The sequence below is a fragment of the Pteropus vampyrus genome, unplaced genomic scaffold (genome assembly GCF_000151845.1).
Source record: "Pteropus vampyrus isolate Shadow unplaced genomic scaffold, Pvam_2.0 Scaffold36, whole genome shotgun sequence".
Taxonomy (NCBI): domain Eukaryota; kingdom Metazoa; phylum Chordata; class Mammalia; order Chiroptera; family Pteropodidae; genus Pteropus; species Pteropus vampyrus.
Genome location: NW_011888817.1, coordinates 12,096,841 through 12,119,042, shown reverse-complemented (window position 1 = coordinate 12,119,042; position 22,202 = coordinate 12,096,841). Strand labels below are relative to the sequence as shown.

Genomic DNA, 22,202 nt, shown 5'->3' with positions numbered 1-22,202 from the left:
TACGAATTTGTAATTCCACCAGCAATGCACAAGTGTTTCCTTTTCTCCACATTCTCACCAACACTTGTTTTTTATGTATTGATGATAGTCATTCTGACAGGTGTGAGCCTCCTGTATTTTCTTCTTTTCAACTCTATTTTTTCCACAAACATTAATACCATTTAAACCCTCTCTCATTAGATAATCTCCATGAGAAACAGACAAATTTTTGTCTATTTCGTTTGCCATTCTATCTCTAAGGCCAACAGAGGGCTGCACACACAGGTGCTCCAGAGCTATCTGTTGAATGAAGAAATCAATGAACTCCACCCTATCAGATATCATCAGCATCTCTCTTACCTGGATAATTGCAAAGTCCTCCCACTGCTCTCCCGCACCCATTCTTACTCTGCTCTCTATGGAGCAGCCAGAGTAATTGTTTCCAAATGCAAATCTGATCATGGTACTTTGCTATTTGAAACCTCTCAGTGGCTTCCCATTGCTCCGAAGATAAAGATATAATTATTGAACCCAAGCTGCAAATCTGGCATAGTCTGCTGAAGTCCCTACCTCCACCCTCCATACACACACCTCTTGAATCTCCTCTCCATGTTACATACTTGCTCTCTGCACTCCAGCCACACTGACCTTTTAATTCTGATAACCATCCATGCTCCCTCCAACCACGGGGCCATATGCTCTTTCTTCTGTTTTCTTAGATAACTCCCATTTACCCTTCATGTCCTAGCTCAGTCATCATTTCCTCAGGGAAGCCTTCCCCTGGCCTCTCTGATCAGGATAAAGTCTCTCATTGTATATAGTCATGGCTTCATGTGCTTCTTGTTTGGAGCACTGTGACTGTACAATCTCAAACTTCCTCGCATGGTTCTTTTGTAATTGTCAGCCTCCTCCTAGACTGTGAGGAAGCCCTACAAGAGCTTGGCCATGTCTGCTTTGCTCGCTGCTGGAACACCAGCAGCTATCACACTGCCAAGTACGAGAAGACAGTCATGAAATGCTGCTGAATGAGAATAAAGTGCTGTACTAGGAAGCCACCCTCGCCTAAAGCAGGTGCATAGAGGAGATTTTGACTCTAACAAAGATTAAATCCATGTGGCAATTTTATTGCAAAGGGATAAGTACCTGAAGGAAAGTAAAACAACAAACAACTCCATCTCAACCAGGTTTGGGCAGCTTCCTGGACTAAGGTAGAAATTAATAAAAATAATAATGAGTGTTTACTCCAGCAGCTCAACAAGAAAGACTTCTCGAGAGGCAAATAGGATGTTTGGAATGTTTTTTTTTTTTTTTTGACCTGGCGGACTATTGACCTGGAATAAATGTTTTCCTCAGGATTATGCCAACTCTGATGAAATGTCATTGGAACAGTGTTATCTAGAACAAATTATATCAAGCCAAAGTAATTCCTTGGTTAATTATCTATATGGTATGGTTAAACCAATTTCTGATTATACCCATTTTCAATCATCGTGATCCTTCATTTTATTTTTGTCTTGTGTCACATTGTGAGGTTTTAGTACTGTTAGTTGCTACATTGATATCTACCAGAAGTATTTGTTAAGAACTGGATAAGAGACAGATAGTTTGTATTTATTTCTTGGCACAAAGAACATTAGCAGGGCAAAGGTGCAAGAGCTGGTTGTAGGGTCAATAAGTCATGTCTTCTCAAGAGCCCCAAGAGGGACAGTACCTGGGATCTACAGAATGATCAGGCCAAGTGTCTCAGAGAGCCTGTCACATTACTCCCCTTCTCCACCCTCTGGGAGCTGGCAGTCTTTTCTTCTTGGCTCTCCCTCCTCCCATCCCAACAACTGCTGCTGGGCCAAATATTCTCCAACACTGATAACTCAGTCCGGCTTTTCTGTTTGTCTCCCTGCCAATGTGACAGCTCGTGGAGAGAAGAGATTGGGTTGTAATCCTTCTTGCAGCCCCAGAGCTGTATATAGTACCTACCCGGCACAGAGTAGGAATTCTATGTCTGTTTAATGAACACCTGCATGGACGGATGGACGGATGGATGGATGGATGAACGAAGTGTGGAAAGCTACCTAGCCAGCACATAGTCAAACTCCAAGCTGCTCCAAAGCATAGCCTCTCTAATCCTAAATGTCTTGATCATATCAGAGCTCTGTGTGTACCCTGCCAGCTACTGAACCCAGGAAGGGAAACAAACTAATTTATCAAAGCACTTTCCCTCATCTAATTCTTATGAGAGCCCTAAAGGGAAAGTACTATGGATGGCCCCCATTTCGCAGGTGAAAAAACTTAGATAGGTTAAGTGAATTGCTCATGTCAGTGTCAGAGGTAGGATATGAACCCAAGGCTGTCTGATGTCACACTGTTTCTGGTAGGCATCACCTCACCCCTTCCCAGGGCTCCTGCCTGTTTCCTGAAGGAGGAAGTGATTCGGTAGTTCCCCCAGGGAGGTTTCTCCTATGATGGTGAAGGGTGCAGGTGGGGCCCGCAGGCACTGAGCTCAGAGTGCAGGAATGCAGGGAAGGCAGGCTCCTGTCCAGGCTGGCCACCAGGAGGCAGGAAGTGAGACACCTTGGCAGAGGGTGGGGGAGAGCACAGACAGTATCCCTGAGTGAGGAGCATGGGGAGGCAGAGGCATGAGGCAGAGAGAGGAAATGGGACGGAGCCCTCATGGCTCTCACGGAAGCTCCTTAGGTGGTAGCGCTGGACTAGACAATGAAGACAGTGAGGCAGACAAAGGGCCAAAGACATACAAAGAGACAGAGTGCATACCACGGAGAGAGAGAAACACCTAGTGTGGACAGCCTGCACGATGGTGAGAGATGAGACACGTTCTTTCCCCACCCACCACGAAATAGACTTATGGGGACTGGGAACTCCACACAGATACACACATACATATATATTGACAGACAGATAGACTCTCTCTCTCTCTCATGGAGCCAGGCATTCCCCCTGTATGCCTCAAAGACATAACACTCAGAGACACAATGTCCCCAGTACATTTACACAGCCTCATCCAGGTCACTTCTGCTTTGCCCCTTCTGGGCACTACTCTTCCTGGGCCCAGGGAAAGTCCAGTAGCAACAGCTAATGCTGTGTCAGTCACATCTTTAAACACATGAGTCCATTTCATCTTCACCACAATCCTATGAGGTAAACATTATTACCCTACTTTACAAATGAAGAAATATATTCAGAGAGATTGAGATACTTGCTTAAGTCACACAGCTGGTGAGCAGCAAAGCTGGGGTTTGGATACAAATCAGTTTGACAGCCTCCTGGAGAGATCTGCTGGGAGAATGGGGGCGGGGGCGGTAGGCAGGAAGGACAAACCCTGGCTGATGCCTGATTGTGGGGCTGGGACAGAGGGGGCCCTTAGGGGGCAGCATTACGCCTAGCTGAACTAGCTCTGAGAAGGAATGAGCTAGGAGGGGTGGCCTGCTCTAGCAGTCCTGAGAACCTGGGCCACAAGCCCTTGAAAGCAGGGCGCTAAGGCAAGGCCCCAGCCTCTGTGGGTGGTGATAAAGCAGGGAACCCAACTGAGACTGCAGATCTGAAGGAGCTCTCTGGCGGGTCGGCAGCCATTGTTCCCAGCCTCCAATCAGGAGCACCTACTTCCTGTTATTTTAGGCGGCAGGAAATGACCCCATCCCGCAACCCAGGCTCCACCACGGCCCTCCCTTAACCACGGCATAGCTGCCCACACTGAAGCCTACATGCTGAGGGCACAGCCCCAGCCTCAGGCGAAGGCCTGAGGGAGGCCCATTGGCTGGACTGTCACCACTGCCTTGGTCCAGGGCCTCCTTCTGGTTTTACTTGCTCAGATTCCAACCTGACAGAATACATGGTGTCTGTGTGTCTGTTTTGGGGAACCTCCTCTACCTCTGCCAACCAGGGAAAAAAGATCATGGGGTCCCCAAGACCAAGATCACGCAAAGAAAGTGGGCAAAATTGTTATCTGTTGGCTTGGTCATATAATTCATCATAGAGGTCTGGTGCACTGGCTTAAGAGTCAGACAGATCTGGGTTCAAATCCTGTCCCTGCCAGTTCCTAGCTGTGTGACTTTAGGCAAGTGACTTTGCTTCTCTGAGCCTCATCTGTATGTAAAATGAGGATAACGTTAGTCCTTACTTATGCTGTTGTTTTGAAGATCAAATGAGACAATGCATGTGACATGCTGAGCATTGTGCTGGACACAGAGAAAGCCCTTAATAAATAGGAGTGGGAAATAAGTTGGTTCACCAGAGAGTCTATTCCTGGCCCACATCTGCTCTTACAAGTGGAGAAGAGTGCTGATGGGGTCAGGGATACCATGTTCTCTACCTCCTACCACGCTTTCTACTGCCCTCAGGACAGAGCTGCAGCTGAGAGGTGATGGAGGAAATGCTGAAGGCTGTGCCCCAGGGTGCCAGGCAGAGCTGCCACTGCCAACAAAGCTGCATTATCTGGGCCTGGCTCCTTGGCTCCCTCACTGGCCCCAAGGCCCAGGAGGGACCCAAGGACATAGCTCCCAGCTGCTTGCTGCTTAACTTCCAGCCTAGGTCGGACCTGAGACCTGCCTTGACCGTACTCAAGTGCCACCATTTCTAATCTGGGCCCTGGTTTCAGCTCCTTTCCCTACTCCCTCAGCCCTGCCCCACCAACAGCTGATGCCCATCCTGAGGGGAAGAGGGGGGATGAACTGGCTTAGTGCCCTTTCCTCCTTGTTTTCATATGCATGACTGCACATTAGAGACTCATTAGAGGCCTCATTACTGGACCCACAAGCCTAAGGAGTGAGAAAGCTGTCAGTTGGAGGTGCCAGCCAGGCTGGCTGCTATGTGCAGAGACATGGACCATTGTGCCAGTCTCACCAACTTCTACTCACCCTTTCAGGTTTACCTCAAATGTCTACTTTGTGAAGCCTTCCACAAGCAGAATGCTAGGTCCACCATATCACCATTATATCTGGGGTTCACTGCAGTGAACACATCTGCCTCTCACAGTGGGCCAGCAGCTTCCCCAGGGCAGCGACTCCGATTCACTTCTCTGCTGTCTGCACAACCAGCACCAAGATGGCACGTGGTGAGCATCAGCATGGGTGTGCTGGATGGCTGGCTGTACCCATCTCCTGCATCTCTCTCCTATTCACACTGCCCCACTACACCTTGGTTCATGTCGTCTAGAACTCCCATCCCCCTTGCCCTCTGTCCCACATTTACCTTCTGAAGTTCTAAATAATCACACCTTCTCAGGTCTCTGAAGGAATTAAAAAATGACAAAAAAACAAATAGCTAATGTTTATTGAGCACTAACTACACACCAGGGCCTAAGCTAAATGTTTTATATGTTTATCTAATTTAATGATCCCAGTGTCTCTATGAGATAATTTCTGGCATTATTCTCATTTTGTAAATGGGAAAACTTAAGACTTTTGTTAAGCCACCTACCTGAGGTCAACAGTAATAAATTATCTTTGATTCCAGAGTCTATACCCTTAAGCAAACTGACTCTCAATTCCTGCCCTCACCTCCCCCATTTGTATTTGGTACCTCCCTGCTGGCACCAGTTCCAATGAGCATAACTATGATAATTTCAATAGCACTGTACTGAGGGCGTCTGTGTACCAGAGTCCTTTAGGCGCTTCATCTCTAACCCTCACATTAATCCCCCAAGATTCATAACACTGCCTCCGTTTTTCAGGGGCATAAACCGTGTCCAGAGAAAGTCAATTGCTGCAGTCTGGTAGCCAGTAAATGGCTTACTGGGATTTCCATCCAGGTCTTCTGACCCAAAGGTGGGTGCCACACTTGTTCCCTAGTCCCTGCGGCCTCCTGTTAATGCTCAGTGTGCAAAAGGAACTCAAAGAGGGCAGCGATCATGTCCCCTGCACTCAATCTCAGAGCCATGCCTCAAATTCGCATAGGGCGGTGGACAGGACCTTTATTCCTAAGAAGCCTTTGGCTCAGAGGGGGCCTCTGTCACCTTCACCAATATGGTCCAGATTCTCATGTAACGCCATCTAGACTCCTGTGTATAGAATAGTCTTCCCAACTAGGACCCTGTATACTGGCCGCATGCAAGCTCCCCAGTACAGCCAAGCATCACCCCCATGCCCTCTTACTCAGTCCAGACATCCCACTCAAGTGTCCTAATTATAAAGTAGCCAGAGACTCAGACCCTTATCTATGTCCCAGTTACCACCCAATTCAGGCCCTGATGTACACACTACTGCCAGAGACCCTTAAAAGCAGAGGGCCAATAACCAGATGGAATGGACCCAAGAGGGGATCCTCCCTGGGTGTCTCCTCTCAGGCTCAGCAGAGCCAAGACAGACCCAAGCACCCTTATTCCAGCACAGCCTACAAACCTCCCAAACCACACCAGTCTAATAGCCTCCCCTCTGCATCCTCCAGCTCCCACACCCACACTGTCCCCTCCGAGCACCCACGCTGGCATGGGGAGGAGCCCACCCACAGCCAAGCGGCTCCACCTTGTCCTGGGCTCTCCGCACCCACTGTTTCATCCTGAGCCCACACCCCAGGGGCCAGGGAGGTGGCGAGGATTAGGCTCTAGGACTCTATGGAGGTGTGGGGATGGAGCCACCTCCTGAGTCAGTGGGAAGAGAACTTGGGTCCTCAGTAATCATGTTCTTCCCTCCCCTTCCAGGAAGAAAAAGAAAGAGAAATCCCTCCCTCCAACACCAGGCCCAACCAGAAATCTGTCCCCACCCCCTCATCAGCTGCTCCCAGATCCGAATGGGATTTGCAGAAGTCCTGGGCGCTGATGGTTTGGTGGGGTGAGGGGAGGAAGAGCTTTGATGGTCTTGGGCCTAAAGAGAGGGAGGCGGGGTGTGTGTTTATGTGTGTAAGCGGGTAGATATCCAGAGCCTCAGACTGAGGAATGATGTGGCAGGTCCCCTGAGTGCCGGCCTTGAGCCTTCACCTCATTCTACAGTGGGAGACTCAGGCCCAGAGAAGCTGGAACGGAGGGCAGGAGGGAGAAGCAGATTTACTTCTGTCCCCTTCCTCCCCAAATCGGGCTGAGTGGGCTCCAGAGTAGGCCAGGCTGCAGGGGAGGCGGCCCACTCCCCATCTCCCGCCCTCGCCCCAAACAATGCCGCCTCCCCCTCCCCCTCGCCTTTATCTGGCGGGTTACTTGGCAGCCGCCGCTAGAGACCTCCCCCTCCCCTCGCCTCCCCTCCCAGTCGGCCCGCAGCAGCAACAGGCCCTTTGCGCGGCAGCTGGAGGGATGGGGTGGGGGCGAGGTCTGAGCCCGGGCCTGGGCGTGGGCGTGGGGGGCGCCAGGGCCTAGGCTTCTGTATGCAGGGCTCCGGGCTTGAGAAGCTGGACTCCCGACACACACATTCAAGCTGGGGTCACACGTGCCCACTGGGAACAGAAAGGACAGACTCCCCGGCTCAGTAGAAGAGGATCTTCAGGGCCTGGGTGGATGGGAAAGGGGTGGGGTGGAGAAGTCGAGGTGGCACCAGAATGGAGTGGAAGGGTCACCCTACAACTCCGGAGCGGGGTCCCAGCAAAGCCGGGTTGGGGGAAGGGGCAGCTGTCAGAAGATGCGTCCCTGGCCCGGAGCCGCCGCCGCAGCCTTTATTTTTGAACTTCAAGTAGTCGGAAGGCGCAGCGGGGGAGGGGGTCCTTGCCCAGCCGGCCAGCCTCATCCTCGGCCTCCCCGAGGCCCCTCGACCTCCCCGCATCTCGCCTCTGCGTGGCTCCCAGCATACCTGGGGGTGCGCCGGCACCCGGCTCGGCATGTGGGCCGTTCTCCATAGTTGCGGCGTCACTGGGGGATCTTGGAGTCTCAGCTGCGACGGCGGCGACGGCCAGCGGCCAGGACAAGGGTCCCGCGGCGCATCACGCCCGGCCCGGCCCCGCGGGCAACAACTCGGAGGCGGGAGCGCTCCGGAGACGGTAGAGGCTGGCTCGGCTAGTGGCCTGCGAGGCTCGGAGTCGCTGGCTGCCCAGGATCTGTCGGCTCCGGCCGCGATCCTTCTTCCCTGCCCGGCGCCGGCCCGGTCCCCGTCGCGGCCCAACCCTATTGTACCGCCAGGGCTGGGCCTGGCCTTTGCGCCGGCGCGTACCAAGTGAGACGAGGGGAGGGTTGGCCCCCGCAGCGTCCAGGGACCAAGCCACTGTGCCTGCCCCACCCGCTCCGCCCCCGCCCTGGAGCGCCGGCCTCGAGCCTCTGGAGAGGCCTCTCCTGCGGCCGCGGCCGAGGGGCCTCTACGGCTCCGGGAGGCGCCTCCTCCCCGTCGAGCTGCCTCCCCTTGCGGCCGCGTGTTGGTACACGCCGCCGCGCGAGAGGACTATGTAGGGAGCGCTCTGGTGACTCACCCGCTGCTAGGACTGGGGGGGACTGAGGGGAGCGGGGCTGGGGACCCCCAATCCCACCCTGGAGCCTGGGAGCTGTGGCTCTGGGGCCTCGGCGGCAGCTTCAGTTCTAAATTTTCTCTCAAACCCACCTCAAACAAAATCCGCCCGGAGGACGTCGGGAGACCCGAAGGAGGGTCACAAGGAGACCCCTAAAAGGGTTAGGCTTTCTCTCCCTTGGCCTTGGTTGGAATGGGAAGAGGCCCGGAAGGCTTGCTGCCGCCCTTCCTCCTGCATCTTATGGTTGGTGTCTTCCCTGCTCCTCTGGGGTAATTACAGGCCTGCACTACTGCTTTACCCAGGTCTCTAATCTGCTGGGTCCCTCATGTCTCCAAACTGGGTGGTCCTGGCCCTGAACCTCCCCATCAGACGACCCCTTCAATCTTCTCTGAAGGGTTTTCTTCCCTGTGGCCTGTTGAAGAAGAGACTGAGCCCCCTCTGACTCCCCTCCCCAAAGTAGCCCTGCTTCCCAGCCCTCTGGAGTGGATCCCCCAATTCTCTGTTAGTGCCGGCTGCGGTGGGGCCTCCAGCCAAGTCTGGGACAGCCTGGGCGGAGTGAGGGAGCTTGCCGGGAAGGTGGATCGATGGTGATGCTGCATGGACTGACAGGAGAAAGGAGGAGGCACACCTGGGCCTGCCCACCCCCCACCCTGCCATTTTTCTTGACCTCAAGAAGGTCAGTTCGCCATTGTCCAGAGATTAGGCCCAGTGAGATACTGTCCTCCTGCCCCCCCTTCCCAAAAGGGTCTCTTTCCTTGAGCAGCTCCAAGAGCTGCCATTTCAAGGGGGAGCCGGGAAACAAAGAGGTCTGGGTCTCAGGCAACCTGAAAGCAGCTTGTCCTGGGAGGAGTGAGTGGGTTGGGGGCCGGAATCCTCTGAGGAGAGGTTAGGGAGGGAATAGTTCTCCCTCTAGGCCAAAATCATTAGAAGAGGATGTTAGAAGGCCTGCAAGATAACCTTAAGCCAGTGTCTTAACTTTTCTGAAACCCAGTTTGCTCACCTATAAAATCAGGAAAATAATGGTACCATGAGGAATCATGGGGTCATTGGAAAGGTTAAATACGGTAACACAGATGAAGTACTTAGCATAAAGCCTGGCATATAGGAAATGCTTAATAAATAGTCATGATGATAATGATGGGGCTTCCAAGGTAAAAGCAAATTAGGATGAGGAGCAGACTATCCATCTTCGTTCTCAGTCATCTCATCTGGAGGGTGAGGGTGAGGGGACCATGTGGATAATGGGGGCCAGGACTGTCCTTTGTGAGGTCAGAAACCTCAGGGACTGTATCTTCCAGAGCTGAACAGGTGCACTCCGAGCAAGGCAGTGACTAGACTCAGGAGAATTCATGAACAGAACCCACCAGGGAGAGATCCCTCTGGGATGGTTCTTCTCCCACCCCTGATCTTGAGGTAACTGCAGGGACAAAGACAAATTGGTGGAAATAGTGAGATACCTTCACTGGCTAGAGCTTAAGGATAGTGGAGTAGGAAACGGTAGCTAAAAATCAAAAGATAGGCCAGGGATTGATTTGAATGACAATTGACAACAGGATCTGTAGATCCCGTTCTTCAGAAGGGGAGTAGAAGCACTTTAGAACTGGAAATCTCTGTTGCATCTAATGATCTGACTTTGAGGAACTCACTGCAGAAACAGTGTGTGGTATCAGCCTCTGTCAGTAGTTCACAACCAGAGGCAATTTTGCCTCCCAGGGGACATTTGGCAATGTTTAGAGGCACTTTTGGTTGTCACAACTGGGGGTGTTACTGGCATCCAGTGCTTAGACTCTAGGGATGCTGTTTAATGTCCTGCAATGCACGGGACTGCCCCTAGAACCAAGATTCATCAGGCTGCAAATTATAAATGGTGCCAAAGTTGAGGAACTCTTCCCTAGATTGAGGGTAGAGGCACCTGCACTCCCTCACGAGATGCTAAAGGTGGGGACCAGCAGGGCGTCTGGAAGTTAGGCAACTTGACAGTTGTCCCCTCCAGCCTCAAAAGACTTTTCCTGCATGCTGATGGGTCCACAGGGAGTTCTGGGAGGATGAAGCCTGGAGAGCACCAATGTCCTGTGATTGCCGCTGTCAGAGGAGACAAATGGAGTAGGCATCTCTCCATTCTCCCTCTAACCGATTGGGATCCTAGGCTTCAGCCACGGAGAGGGTTTAAAGTGGGTGTCTCTGAGTTTGGGGCTGAATGATAGTGCCTGGAGACCCCACATGCTCATCTTCCCCAAATATATATCCCATAGAAGGAGAAGGTGTGGCACTTGCAATATCTAGGGCCGAAGCTACAACAGGATGCCCTGACCTCTTAGGTGAGAGGTAGGGGACTCTGTCGCCTCTTCAGGGCCTCCCCTACCGCCCAGGGCAGTCCCCTCCCCCGCTAACGGAAACAGGCATGAATGAGCCGTTAGTCTCACCACAGGCTGGGCTGAGGGGGGCAGGTCACTGAATGAGGATCAGAAGTATGTCCCCTTCCTGATCCTTTTAGGGGGAGAGCAGAAGTAAGAGCGTTTACAATCTCCTAGGTTGTGAGGCAGAGCCCAGGATGAATTTGATGGAAGGTGGAAGGAAATCATTGGGAGATTTGACTCAGAGATATGAATCAACACCAAAGCCCTGAGGCTGCCTCCACACCAGCAAAGTAGGAAAGTAGGAGGGGCCGGGGGGAAAGGCAAAGAAGAACAGACACTAGATTCTCACTCCTACTCCAACCCCATGGCATTGCAGCATGAAGGGGTTTCTAAGCCAAACTGCTTTCTTGGGGTGCTCTAGCCTCCAGGGCCCACTATCTAGGGCTAGGAGTGGGGAATGTCCTCAAGGGCATTGGTGACACCAGCTGCAATAGAGTCTCATTCCTTCCAGCCCTTGGGGAGTGGAGGAATACAGAGGGATTGGAGGGGGAGGAATTCAGATCCAGGACGAAATAGGTTCAACCCTTTGAGTTCCTGGATAGAACTCCTTGTCTAAAATCCCTGCTAGGGATGGGAAGCTGCCCTTGCTGCATTCTTTTCTAAGGAGAAGGAGACGCGGGTGGGGAGGGTTACCTAGTGTTCTTAAATGTCCTGGCCCAGAGGGGTAGTAGAAAGGAATTGGGGTTTTGGATTGATGGGAGCTATACTGAGAGCCCTTGGAGCAGCTGTCTAAGGATCTTTTAAATTCCCATCTGATCCAGGAGTGAACGCTATAGGTCAGCCAGAAATGGACCCCACCGCACCCTTAATTCAGGACTGAGGACGCTGTGAGGAGGAGTCCCACAGAAAAAGAGCCAAGAAGAGGAATCATAGAGAGGAAGAATTTCAGAGGTTGGAAGACAGGAGAGGCTCCGCCTCCATTCTCTCCAGACTCTCCCTGCTTGACAGCAGGCTGGGTGGGGTCCGGCGGCAGGCCGTGACTGTGACTCAGGTTTCTGTGGGCAGCCAAAGCAGCCAGCAGGGAGGAGCCCAGACCGACAGGCCAGCCAACTGCAGATTTCACCTCAGCTGTCCTCTCTCCTGAAAATGTAGGAGGCTCTTCTCTGGCTGTGCTGGTCTCTGGGTGCTAGCTGACCCCTGCTCCGCCTCCACTCTTCCCGTCCCCGCCCCCCCGACCATGTTCCTTCCCAGAACTCTCAGCCCTTGTTCCCCTCCCCCAGCGCACTGACACAGGACGGAAAGTCAAGGGGCACTGCCTTTAGGGAGGCCCCAGAATGTCTGTGCCACAGGGAGGAGGGTATAATAATGATTTGTCTTGCACCCGGAGGGAGAGACCTGCGGAATCTTGCGCACTAGCTTTGAGCCGAGCCGCCTGGGCCCCCCAGTCTTCCTCAGCATGGCTGGCTCGTGTCTGGGCAGGCTTGTTGTCATGGTGAAGGCTAGGGGCTAGAATGCAGCTGCTGCAGAGTCAGGCTACCAGTCCCTAAGAGAAGGTGCTCAGTGACTCCCAGCCCTGTCCCTCAGAATTGACCAGCTAGAAAGGGCTGGCTGGCACTTACACCCAAGATTTCTGGTCAAGGACTGTAGGACTTCCCCTTGGTGATGGGTGAGGGTGTGCCAGCACATTCCCCTGGTATTTCTGGGGCCTGTTTATTGGACTGTGTTTTTAGAGTGGCTGGAAGAAAGGGAATACACATTTACTTTGTGCTCAAGTGCTCTGCATACGGAGCTCACCAGTCTTCACAATAACTGAGAGAAATCCAGCAACTTGCCTAAAATGGTAAAGCTGAGATTAAAACCCAGGACTGGCTACCACCAATGCTGGTGATCTTTCTTTTATGGAAGCCTGGCAGTGTATTATTCATTCTAGGGGAGAGAGTGGGGAGAAAGTGACCTGAACTTTATCTAATACACTGGCTATTCCATCACGAAGATGCAGGTGTTGGCTGCGTTTGGGGACAGACGGCAGTTTGAAAAGAAAGCCACTAACAAAATGTTTGGCACATAGTAGGTGGTCATTAAATATTTTTGTAATGAAGATCTATGTATGAGCCATTGCTAGTTTTTTGGGTCATCCTGAGAACTTCTGAATTGCAGCAAAAGCATAAGAAGCTAGTTCAAAAGAGGGACTTTCCAACCCTGGCGAGAGAGGAATTTGCAGAGCATTCTGAGTGGGGACTGGATGGGTAGGGAGGAGGGGGAAGTGTTTGGATGATACAGGATTACCGCAAGATGCGGACGCCACCCAGCGGCCAGAGTGCAGTTTAGGGGCAGGCAGGCTCAATGAGTCAGCCGCGCGCGGACTCTCGGGAGTTGTAGTCTGGCTGCGCTAAGGGGCGGTGCTGCCAGTGGGAGTTTTGGGTATTGTAGTCCGACGTCTGTTGGGCGGGAGTTACACTTGTTGGCCGGACCACGAGTCCCGTGGTGCCCCGCGGCAGGTCGCGCAGGCGCGGTGAGTCTGTGCCGGTCCGTTCCGAAGGCTGAGGGGCAGCGGCTGGGTGTCAAGAAGGGGTTGCCGAGCGGGCCTGTGGCGAGGCGGGGTGGGCAGCCGGCACCATGTCGAGACAGGCGAACCGTGGCACCGAGAGCAAGAAAATGGTAATTTAGGCCGCGTGGCCTTAGCGGGCGGGGCGGAATGGAGGCGTTCTGGGGAAGGGGCTTTGCGCGGGGCGCAATTGGGAAAGAGCCTTCTTATGAGCCCTGGGAAGGGGGTGGTTCTACAGGATGAAGGAGAAGGAGGCTCCCTGGCCGGGAGGAGAAGGGAGAGTCACTCGGGGGCGTCCCAGGCCTGAGGCGGGTTGGAGGGCCGCTGGAGTACCTCAGAGACCCCTCCCCCGCGGCCTGAGTGCAGCTGTGTGCGAGGCCACCAACGACGACGGTAATAACAGTAACTACTACCTATTGCTTTCTTCCTGTGTTAGGCACTGGGCCAACCACTTTCAGTACATTATCTCACTTAATCCACAAAGTAATCCTATCAAATGGATAATATTATCTCCATTTTACAGTTTAGGGAGGTTACATAACTTGCCCAAATTTACAGCTAGGAAGAATTAGGATTTGAACCCATGTCTAACTCCAGAGCTAATGCTTCATACTACTAGGCCACACTTGCCTTGGCGTTGTAAGATGCTCAGATAATGGTTGTGCCAGAAGAGAACTTTCTGTTTGGTGGAGAAAGAGGGTCTAGTTTAGGAAGTAAGTAGTGCCGCGTTGGTCGGGGGATGCTCCCTTCTGTCCTGCGACAGTGGGACACCATATGGTTTCATAAAGTTTGCCTGCAGATGAGTGTGGGCCTGGAAAATAAAGTAGATGACATTTTTCTCCAAACTAGAGAGACTTCTTGGCAGGTGTTCCTTTCTCTTTGCCCTATTCTTACTTCCTCTTGAATTGCCTACGCTGTCTGTCTGTATTTTCTGAGTAGTTTTGAAAACTGAGTAGTTTTCATGTTGGGCAGATCTGGGGCTTTTTGTTGATAAGGCTCTAGAAGGAATGATTAAACTTCCCTCACACCTTTGCATCTTCTGCCAGGAACAGCCACCAAAAATGTGCTACAGGAGGCCCTATTACTCTTGAGTAGTACTTTTTCTCTCAGGCTCCTTTTGAGAAGCTGATGATACCTATGGATCTTCTTTCCAGAAATATTAAATAGAAAAACATATACACGGACATTTACTTACATTGGGGGGGGCAGGTTTGTGGGCCCCCTGAAGATACTTCAGGGTTCACAGGTTAAGAATTCCTGTTTTGGAGGAAATACCAAGAGTTTAAGAAGAAAAAAATAAGTATATTTTGCTAGGAAACTGTCATGTAGGGGAAAAAGCATGGACATTGGTTAGAAGTCTTTCTCAATTGATCCTTAATTTCCTTATCTGTAACATGGGGACAGTACTGCCTGTTCAGGATTAAATGAGATTACAGTGTAGAGTGCATGGGTCATAGTAAATGTTTCTTCTTCCTTTTCTTAATATATGAGCAGATATGGGAGGTATTCCTGCTTAGTTTTCATATCTTGTTATTGTACAGTTTTTTACCTGAAATCGATATTGAAATCTTTAATACCATTTTAGTAGGAAACGACATTTGAGGGAATTATGGAGGAGCAACAGTACACTCCTGCCTTAAAGCTTTGCAACTGCTGTTGTCACTGCTTGGAATTCCCTTCCTCCAGATAGTCACCTAGCTACTCATCACTTCATGCACAGTTACTCAAATGTTACCTCCTCAGAGGGGCCTTCCCTGACCACATGATTAGTTTTTGATCCTCTTACTCTACTCTGTTTCTTCATAGCACTATTTCCTATTAAATATTTCATTATAAGTCATATATTTACTTGTTTATTTTCCGTCTTTCCCCATGAGAATGTAAACTCCATTCTCAGCATCTAGCGTGATGCCTGGCACTAGGTAATCTATATTGAACGAATGACATGAAGGTTTGGTGCATCCTCTCATTTAGTTCCTGCTGATACCAGATTGGGCTTGTGTCGTGATCCTCTCTGTAGCAACCTATGCTCATATGAGTTATTTCATATGCTCCTCTCCTCCTGGGAATTCCCACCTCTAGCACCCCTTTTCCCAATCAGCCCAATATTCTGCAATCAATAATCTTCTAATTGTGTTCCACTTAAACCTTCCAAGACTTAAAGAGTTAATATGCCTCAGTCACTAGACTTCTGCCTTAGTCTGTGCAAACAGAAATAGCCCAGTTATCTAGCAAACTTCTTGGGTCCCAACTATGGGTAAAGCCCTATGCTAGGTGTTGTGGGAAGTGCAGAGATGAAGTTTTAGTCCCTAAGCACATACCCTATGAGAATCAGAAAAGTACACAACACAGAGGTATAGTACTATCTGGGATTGAGTCCTGACTGTACTGCTTACTCGCTATGTGACCTTGTATAGGCTTTTTTCATTGTCTTAAGCATCAATTTCACCAGCTTTAAAAAATAAATTTAAAAAGGTAACAATCATATCTATATCATAGGGTTGTTCTGAGGATTAATTGAGGTAATGCATGTAAAGGTAGCAGTGTGACACTACACCTAAAAATACAGTTAACACTCAGTAAATGTCAGCAAGTATCCTTGTTAGTAATAATATTAGCCTTCGTGTGTCTGTATAGCATTTGGTTCTTGAATACCATGGACAGTCGGGCTTGTCTTTTTGTGTTATGTTACTAGAAACCCAATCCCAACTGCTCTATTCTCCAGAGCTCAGGTGAGTTACTAAATAGCAGTACCCAGAATCTCCATGACGCCAGAATCTCCATTACTGACCTTCCTTCCCCAGTTGCTGAGGACAATCACACTGGATTACCTCTGTTGACAAAATAATAAGTGTGACTCTTGGAGCATTAGTGCCAAAGATCAATCCCCTTAAGGAGATTCGATGTTTCGTTCAAGGTGCTAACTAAAAGCTGCCTGAAAACCATCAAGTGGAGTAGCTCATATGAGCATAGGGTTTGGCTTTAACTCACTTTGCTCAGGTTTTGCCTAAAGTACTTGGATAAGTACTTAGAGATCATATCGACTATGCCAGTGTGAAATCATTCATATGGTCTCTTAGTCTGGAAAGCATCTTTAATTCTGTTATCTCATTAGATCCTCCCAATAACCCTGTGATCTGCATGACAGGTTCTACTGTTACTGATTTTGTGCGAGGAGATTGAGGTTTAGCAAAATGAAGGGACTGACCTAAGTTTCACAGCTAGTAAGTGGCAAGTTCAGACTCAGAATCAGGTGTTCTAACTACAAACCCAATATTCTTTCTATATGCCTTATTAATTGTTACAAAGTTCTCCATATTGATTCAAAATCTCCCCCTCTGAATCTCTCTGGCACCACACCAGAGAGAATCAGTTTAAGAATAAAAATGATATCTACTTTTTGAGTTCATACTGAGCCTCAGGCACTCTACAAACATTCTTATTGGAATCTCACTGTAACCTGAAGGGCAGATAATGTCAAGATTGTGCAGATGGGAAAACTGATGTTCAAGAAGATTAAGCAATGGATTAGAACCACATAAGTTGTTACAGGACAGTGCTCAACTATAAGACTGAATCTCAGTTATTTAACTTGTCACTTGTAAAATGGGGATAGGTAATGTTCTGGTAACTCCTTGTGGTTGTTATGAGGATCAATGAGAAATTGAAGGCATTCTGAATGTTTTGTAAATGTTAATGACCATTACTATTGAACATAATTAAAGTAATCTGAAAGTGGAAGTGTTGCAGAAGAGATTCGTGTTTCTTTTGGGAGGGAGAATGTGGTGCTTATGTTCATTGAGGAAATTGCATTAGCGACCTCTAAAGTCCCATGGAACCTTTTATTTTAAGGGTCACAGGACTGAAAACCCAGGTCTTCAGACTCTGCAACCTCCTGTTTATTTCTCTGACTTCCTCTTCTGTTCTCTCTTTTGTTCATTCCTGTTCAAGGACAGGTTTCCTAGTTGTTTCTCAAACATGGCAGACATACTCCCACCTCAGGCATTTACACCTGCTGCCTAGAATTTTTTCACTCAGATGTTATCTTCATGGCTTACTGTTACTCCCTTCAGTTCTTGCACAAATATCACCTTAATGAGGCCTTCTTTGACTACCCTATTTAAAATTGAGAGACACACACACAAGCATAATAACCCCTCATCTCCGTTTGTGCTTATTTTTCTCCACAGCACTTATCATCATCTGGCAAACTATGTATTTTATTTATTTTGTTTATTATCTGTCTCCTATTAGATAGCCCCTGGTACATAGTAAACATTGAATAAATAATTTTTTTTCTATACACAGCCCCACTTCTGTTTTTAAAGTATGAAGATTTTTAAGTTATGTATTTATGTCACACCCTCTTCCAATAGATTTGGTTAATAATTGAAGATGGAGACAGACTTGCAAATTGGAGGGTGTGGAAAGCCTGAGTAGGAGGTCTCATTCCCAGATCCCAGGCATATTGATTTTGCAATCACGGACAGATCTGTCTAGGATCTTGATTTTTATTATCAGTAAATTGGGAACGGTTACATGTATAAGGACCTTGATAAAGGCGTGATATGTATGTTACTTGGCATTGTGATGGGCTGAGGCTCTTGGAGTTCCATCCAAGGGCTCATTAATAATGGAAGGAAAGCTCTCCTGACTTAATGCAGTGATGCCCATTCTGTGGACTGGTTACTGCTGGATTGTCTCCATCCATTCATGCCCTAGTCATTTTAGTGCCAAACCATTAACTTTACTAAAACAATTATTCTCCTCCTCAATAGCTGCCTCTCAATTGCCATATTTGGCAAAAGGTCTCTTGGAGACCCTGATCTGACTGTTTTAGTTGAGTTCAAAGAGCTTCCTGATTCAGAAACGGATTCTCTTTGACTTTGTAGTACAGCTAAGTTTTTTGTTTTGTTTTAGGGGGGGTTAATAATATTGTAGTTGTGAGGAACAGTGAATAGAATGAACACTGGCTTATAAACTCTTGGGTTTTATCTCCCAAAATTACTTTTGTCAATTATTAGCTATTTGTTTTGGGGCAAATTACTTAACCATGCTGAGTCTCAGTTTCCTTATCTCTAAAATGAAATTAATTCCTGCCTTTTCTGCTTTACAGAGTTATTGTGAGGTGGAAAATGAGATGACTAAAAATAGATTGCAGTATGTAAACAAAAAGTATTCACAGTATTCTTGCAGTGACCTCACCTGCAGGCCATGGGGATGAGGTGAGAAGCATTGGGTCCTGAGAGTCTGGGCCTTAACATTACTTGGATTTTCTTCCCCAGAAGACATAAAGACAAAAAGATGTTCTGCTCCAAATTTGACAAGCCTCCATTCAGAAAGGAGTGGTTGAGTGGCAGTTCGGCCTTGTATTTGTGTGAATCCTTTGGTCCAAATGTGCTGTTAACATGTTTCTCACTTTGTTTAACTCTGATAATGCCATCCCCCTGACTTGCTGTTTTCATTCTGTAGTCTTGGTTTTTGCCATTCCTTTCACCTTCCACATTTGTTTATTAGTGGGAAGGTGACAGGATTCTTTATCAGAAAAAGAGTTTCTGTGATTTTAACTGTGGTTATAATAGAAACCAGGCCAGGTCAGTATTGTGTTCCAGATACACAAAAGATTATATTTCTTTCAGAGTTATCACCTTTCCTGGAAAAGCTCTAGCTATGTGTCAAGAGGAACATTATTTTTTCCCATGCTGGTGACTTAAAAGAGGCGTTATCATTCCACGCAATGGACTTCGTTTAGGACTTCTTTCCTTCCCCATGGACCAGGCCCCTGGGTCTTCTGCTGCTCCTGGGTGGGGCTTTAGGAGTGCAGTTTAACTCTAGACCAGGACACTCCAGAGTTTTAAGGTGTGGGGAAGCCATTGGTCACACCTGCTAACTCACAGAGAGTAATTTGTAAATGTCAGCTTTGGGTCTGTCTTTCACAGAATCTAGTGAACAAATTAACTGCTTTCACACCAGGTTCTGAGCTTAGGCTTGGCAGCTGTGATGGGGTTCTGGGTTGGCGGAAACCCACCTTTGTGTTTTGGAAGAGTGACTGCTCAGTGTATGAGGTGCCTTTAACAGCCTGTTTTGTAGTGGGTCTGGCTGCGGCCCTGTCACATTGACACTGGGGAGATAAATTCCTTGGTCACTCCATAGGGGATAATGTTTTCTCTTACCAGATACAAGTGACCTTCCTTTGAATCCCAAAAGTTGCATTAAGGCCAGTTCAGACTCTCACCAAACTTTCTCTTGTGCAGCTTGGTCCTGACTGCTTTTTACATCTCTTTTAGAGCTCTGAGCTCTTCACCCTGACCTATGGCGCTCTGGTCACCCAGCTATGCAAGGACTATGAAAATGATGAAGATGTGAATAAACAGCTGGATAAAATGTGAGTGAGCTTCTCTGTGGGAGCAATAAGAATGGAGCTCCCTAGCACATTGAATCTACATGGTTCTTTAGAGCTCAGAATAGGGTTATCTCTCTTGTAACCAACATTTTAGTTTCCACTGAACTCATTTATTGAGATGTTTTGGAATTATTCCATTTTCCTTTTACCATTAACAGCTTTATGTTTAGATATAAGATATTCAGACCCCATAATATAGTCTTCTCTCATTTGCTTCCCAGGGGCTATAACATTGGAGTCCGACTGATTGAAGATTTCTTGGCACGGTCAAATGTTGGAAGGTGCCATGACTTTCGGGAAACTGCAGATGTTATCGCCAAGGTCATTATCCTGGGCCAGCTGACCATGTCAAAGGATTGTCACTGGGGAGGGCACTGCTTACCACTCTCTCTGTCTCCCTTAGGCCCTTAGCATTCCAAAAGACTAGTTAGGCAGCTATTTGGACCAAAGAAGCCTTCCTGGTGGTTTGAGAATAACACAGATTATGAAAATAGAAAGAGTGGTTGGGATCATTCCTGTAGATTAAAGCCCCACTGAAATCAAAGCCAGATCTCCTTAACTGTGAAGACGCAGCAGAGTAGCATAGGGGTTATTAATACAGACAAACCTGGCTTCAAATTCTGACTCCAATACTTACTAGTTCTTAAGTAAGTTATTGTTAACCTCTTTAATTACCGGTTACCTCATCTTTAAAATGAAGAAAATAAGAGCTATCTCACAGGGTGTAAGGAGTAAATAAAAAAAAAAATGAACAGGTATTCAGGTAAAATGAATGCACTTAACGTAGTATGTGTATAATAAATGTTTGTTGTTAATAATATTGTTACATAACACAGGATTGATAAAACACCTATAGCTTTGTGGTGTCAGTTACCTAAAGGTTGGTTCTTTTTGTTGTGGAGCATGTCGGCCATACCCAAATCCTAGAGAGGGTTGGCAGTGGAGAGAGTTTTGTGAGGGTTTGAAATTAGGAGGGTAGGTAGAGGGAAGGATGTGTTCAGAGTAATTCTGCCCCAGTGACCTGTACTCGCTTTCAAAAAGGGTTCAGGTGGCACAGAGGACAGGGAAGTGGTTTGGCCCTCTCCTCACTCAGATGCTGGTTCAGGGCAGGCACCCCACTCAGAAGATAAGTGCTCCCTTCTGCTAAGACGTGCAGGTGGATAGCACGTTGTTACCTAATTTACGATGCCTCGAAAGAGAGGGGTGTGGAGCTGTGCACAAGTGCCTTTTTTTCTTTGTTCTGAATACCTTCCCTGTCATACAGCCCCTACTACTCTTCCCATTGTGCTGTTGTGTATCCTCTGACAGGTGGCATTCAAGATGTACTTGGGCATCACTCCAAGCATCACCAATTGGAGCCCAGCTGGTGATGAATTCTCCCTCATTTTGGAAAATAACCCCTTGGTGGACTTTGTGGAACTTCCTGATAACCACTCATCTCTTATTTATTCCAATCTCTTGTGTGGGGTGTTACGGGGAGCCTTGGAGATGGTGAGTGCAGCTCTTTACCTTCTGGGACACCTGGAATATAGCAAGGGCTTGATAAATGTTTTAATGAATAAGAGAGAGAAAAGAAAGGCCTTTGGCTTACCCAGTGCTTCATTGCCTGAGATGGTGATGCTGCTGACCATAGGATCCAAGCTGGATGTCTCTATGAGGTGGTGATCGTCCCTGCCAGGCTGGGAGAAGGTGCTGTTAGCACCCAAAGCCCAGAACTTCCAGTCCTAGATTGGCTTATTTGGTAACAGTCTCATTTATTTGGGGGTGTTCTTTGCTAAGTCTCTCTTTGTGGGGTAGGGCCACTGCCTTCTGCAAGGGAACATTAGCATTGACAATCTTGTTCTGCAGAAAACCAGCCCCCTATTTTTGGCTGCTGTGGATGAGCTAGAGGCTGTGGCTAGGCAGCCATCTCTTTTTCCCACTGTCTCCCAGGTCCAGATGGCTGTGGAGGCCAAGTTTGTCCAAGACACCCTGAAAGGAGACGGTGTGACAGAAATCCGGATGAGGTTCATCAGGCGGATTGAAGACAATCTCCCAGCTGGAGAGGAGTGACCGTCCTCGGGACTTCAGGGTAGCCAGCAGGAGCACTTGTTGGAACCAGAAAGCCTCAGCGCTTTCTCTGCCCTGTAGAACTCAGTGACTCTTTAACACGGATGTTATATATTCTTCTAACCTTGTTTCCATTCTCCATGCTAGCTAGGAAAGAGCAGACTGCGACATAGTCCATTTACTCCACAAGCGTGCACATTCAGGAGGGAAATTCTTTGCTTCCTCTCCCTTCAGAGGGCCTGAATGTAGTCATCCTTGGTTGGACTAGAAAGAGCTCAACCATTTTACATTCCTGTTTGAATTTTCCAAAGCAAAACTCACTTTGACTCCATTAAGAGGCAAGCCTAGAACATCTATCCCTGGACCTTCAGAAAGCCATTGGGAAATGGCTGTAGGGGACGCAGGTTGTGGAATGGGGAGAAGGGGCGGCAAGGGGTGGGTAAGAGTTGTTAGCTGCAGTGCGACACACTCTAGTGCTTGCCAGGAAAGGGGAGCCAGTCGT

The 22,202-nt window shown here is 48.6% G+C and overlaps 2 protein-coding genes across 16 annotated transcripts in view; one reads left to right on the top strand and one right to left on the bottom strand.

The window, feature by feature from the left end:
• The window catches only part of MAP7D1 (MAP7 domain containing 1), a 22,317-nt gene extending 14,126 nt beyond the window's left edge, over positions 1-8,191 (bottom strand). For 4 of the 14 annotated variants that reach the window (XM_023529374.1, XM_023529377.1, XM_023529378.1 and 1 more), the window contains exon 1: positions 7,701-8,074. In XM_023529374.1, the coding sequence (XP_023385142.1) occupies positions 7,701-7,746 (46 nt within the window). In that variant the 5' untranslated portion in view covers positions 7,747-8,074. Of the gene's footprint in view, positions 1-7,700 lie in introns of all 14 variants that reach the window. The other 10 variants (XM_011357985.2, XM_011357990.2, XM_011357991.2 and 7 more) reach the window with 5 other exon arrangements.
• Positions 8,192-13,197: 5,006 nt separating this feature from the next.
• Positions 13,198-21,728, top strand: TRAPPC3 (trafficking protein particle complex 3). 2 transcript variants are annotated; one of them, XM_023529381.1, is made up of 6 exons: positions 13,234-13,361; positions 18,365-18,473; positions 19,536-19,633; positions 19,873-19,972; positions 20,960-21,142; positions 21,584-21,728. In XM_023529381.1, coding segments are annotated over exons 3-6 (405 nt in total). In that variant the 5' UTR covers positions 13,234-13,361; positions 18,365-18,473; positions 19,536-19,631; the 3' UTR covers positions 21,704-21,728. The 2 variants fall into 2 exon arrangements, with proteins under 2 accessions (XP_011356282.1, XP_023385149.1); XM_011357980.2 differs by lacking the exon at positions 18,365-18,473 and having other exon boundaries at positions 13,198-13,361.
• Positions 21,729-22,202: the final 474 nt, after the last annotated feature.

Coding starts and splice junctions, on each gene's coding strand:
- TRAPPC3 (XM_011357980.2), top strand. CDS start 13,320: ATGTCGAGACAGGCGAACCGTGGCACCGAGAGCAAGAAAATG. Junction 13,362..19,535: donor GCACCGAGAGCAAGAAAATG/GTAATTTAGGCC, acceptor CATCTCTTTTAG/AGCTCTGAGCTCTTCACCCT. Junction 19,634..19,872: donor AATAAACAGCTGGATAAAAT/GTGAGTGAGCTT, acceptor TTTGCTTCCCAG/GGGCTATAACATTGGAGTCC.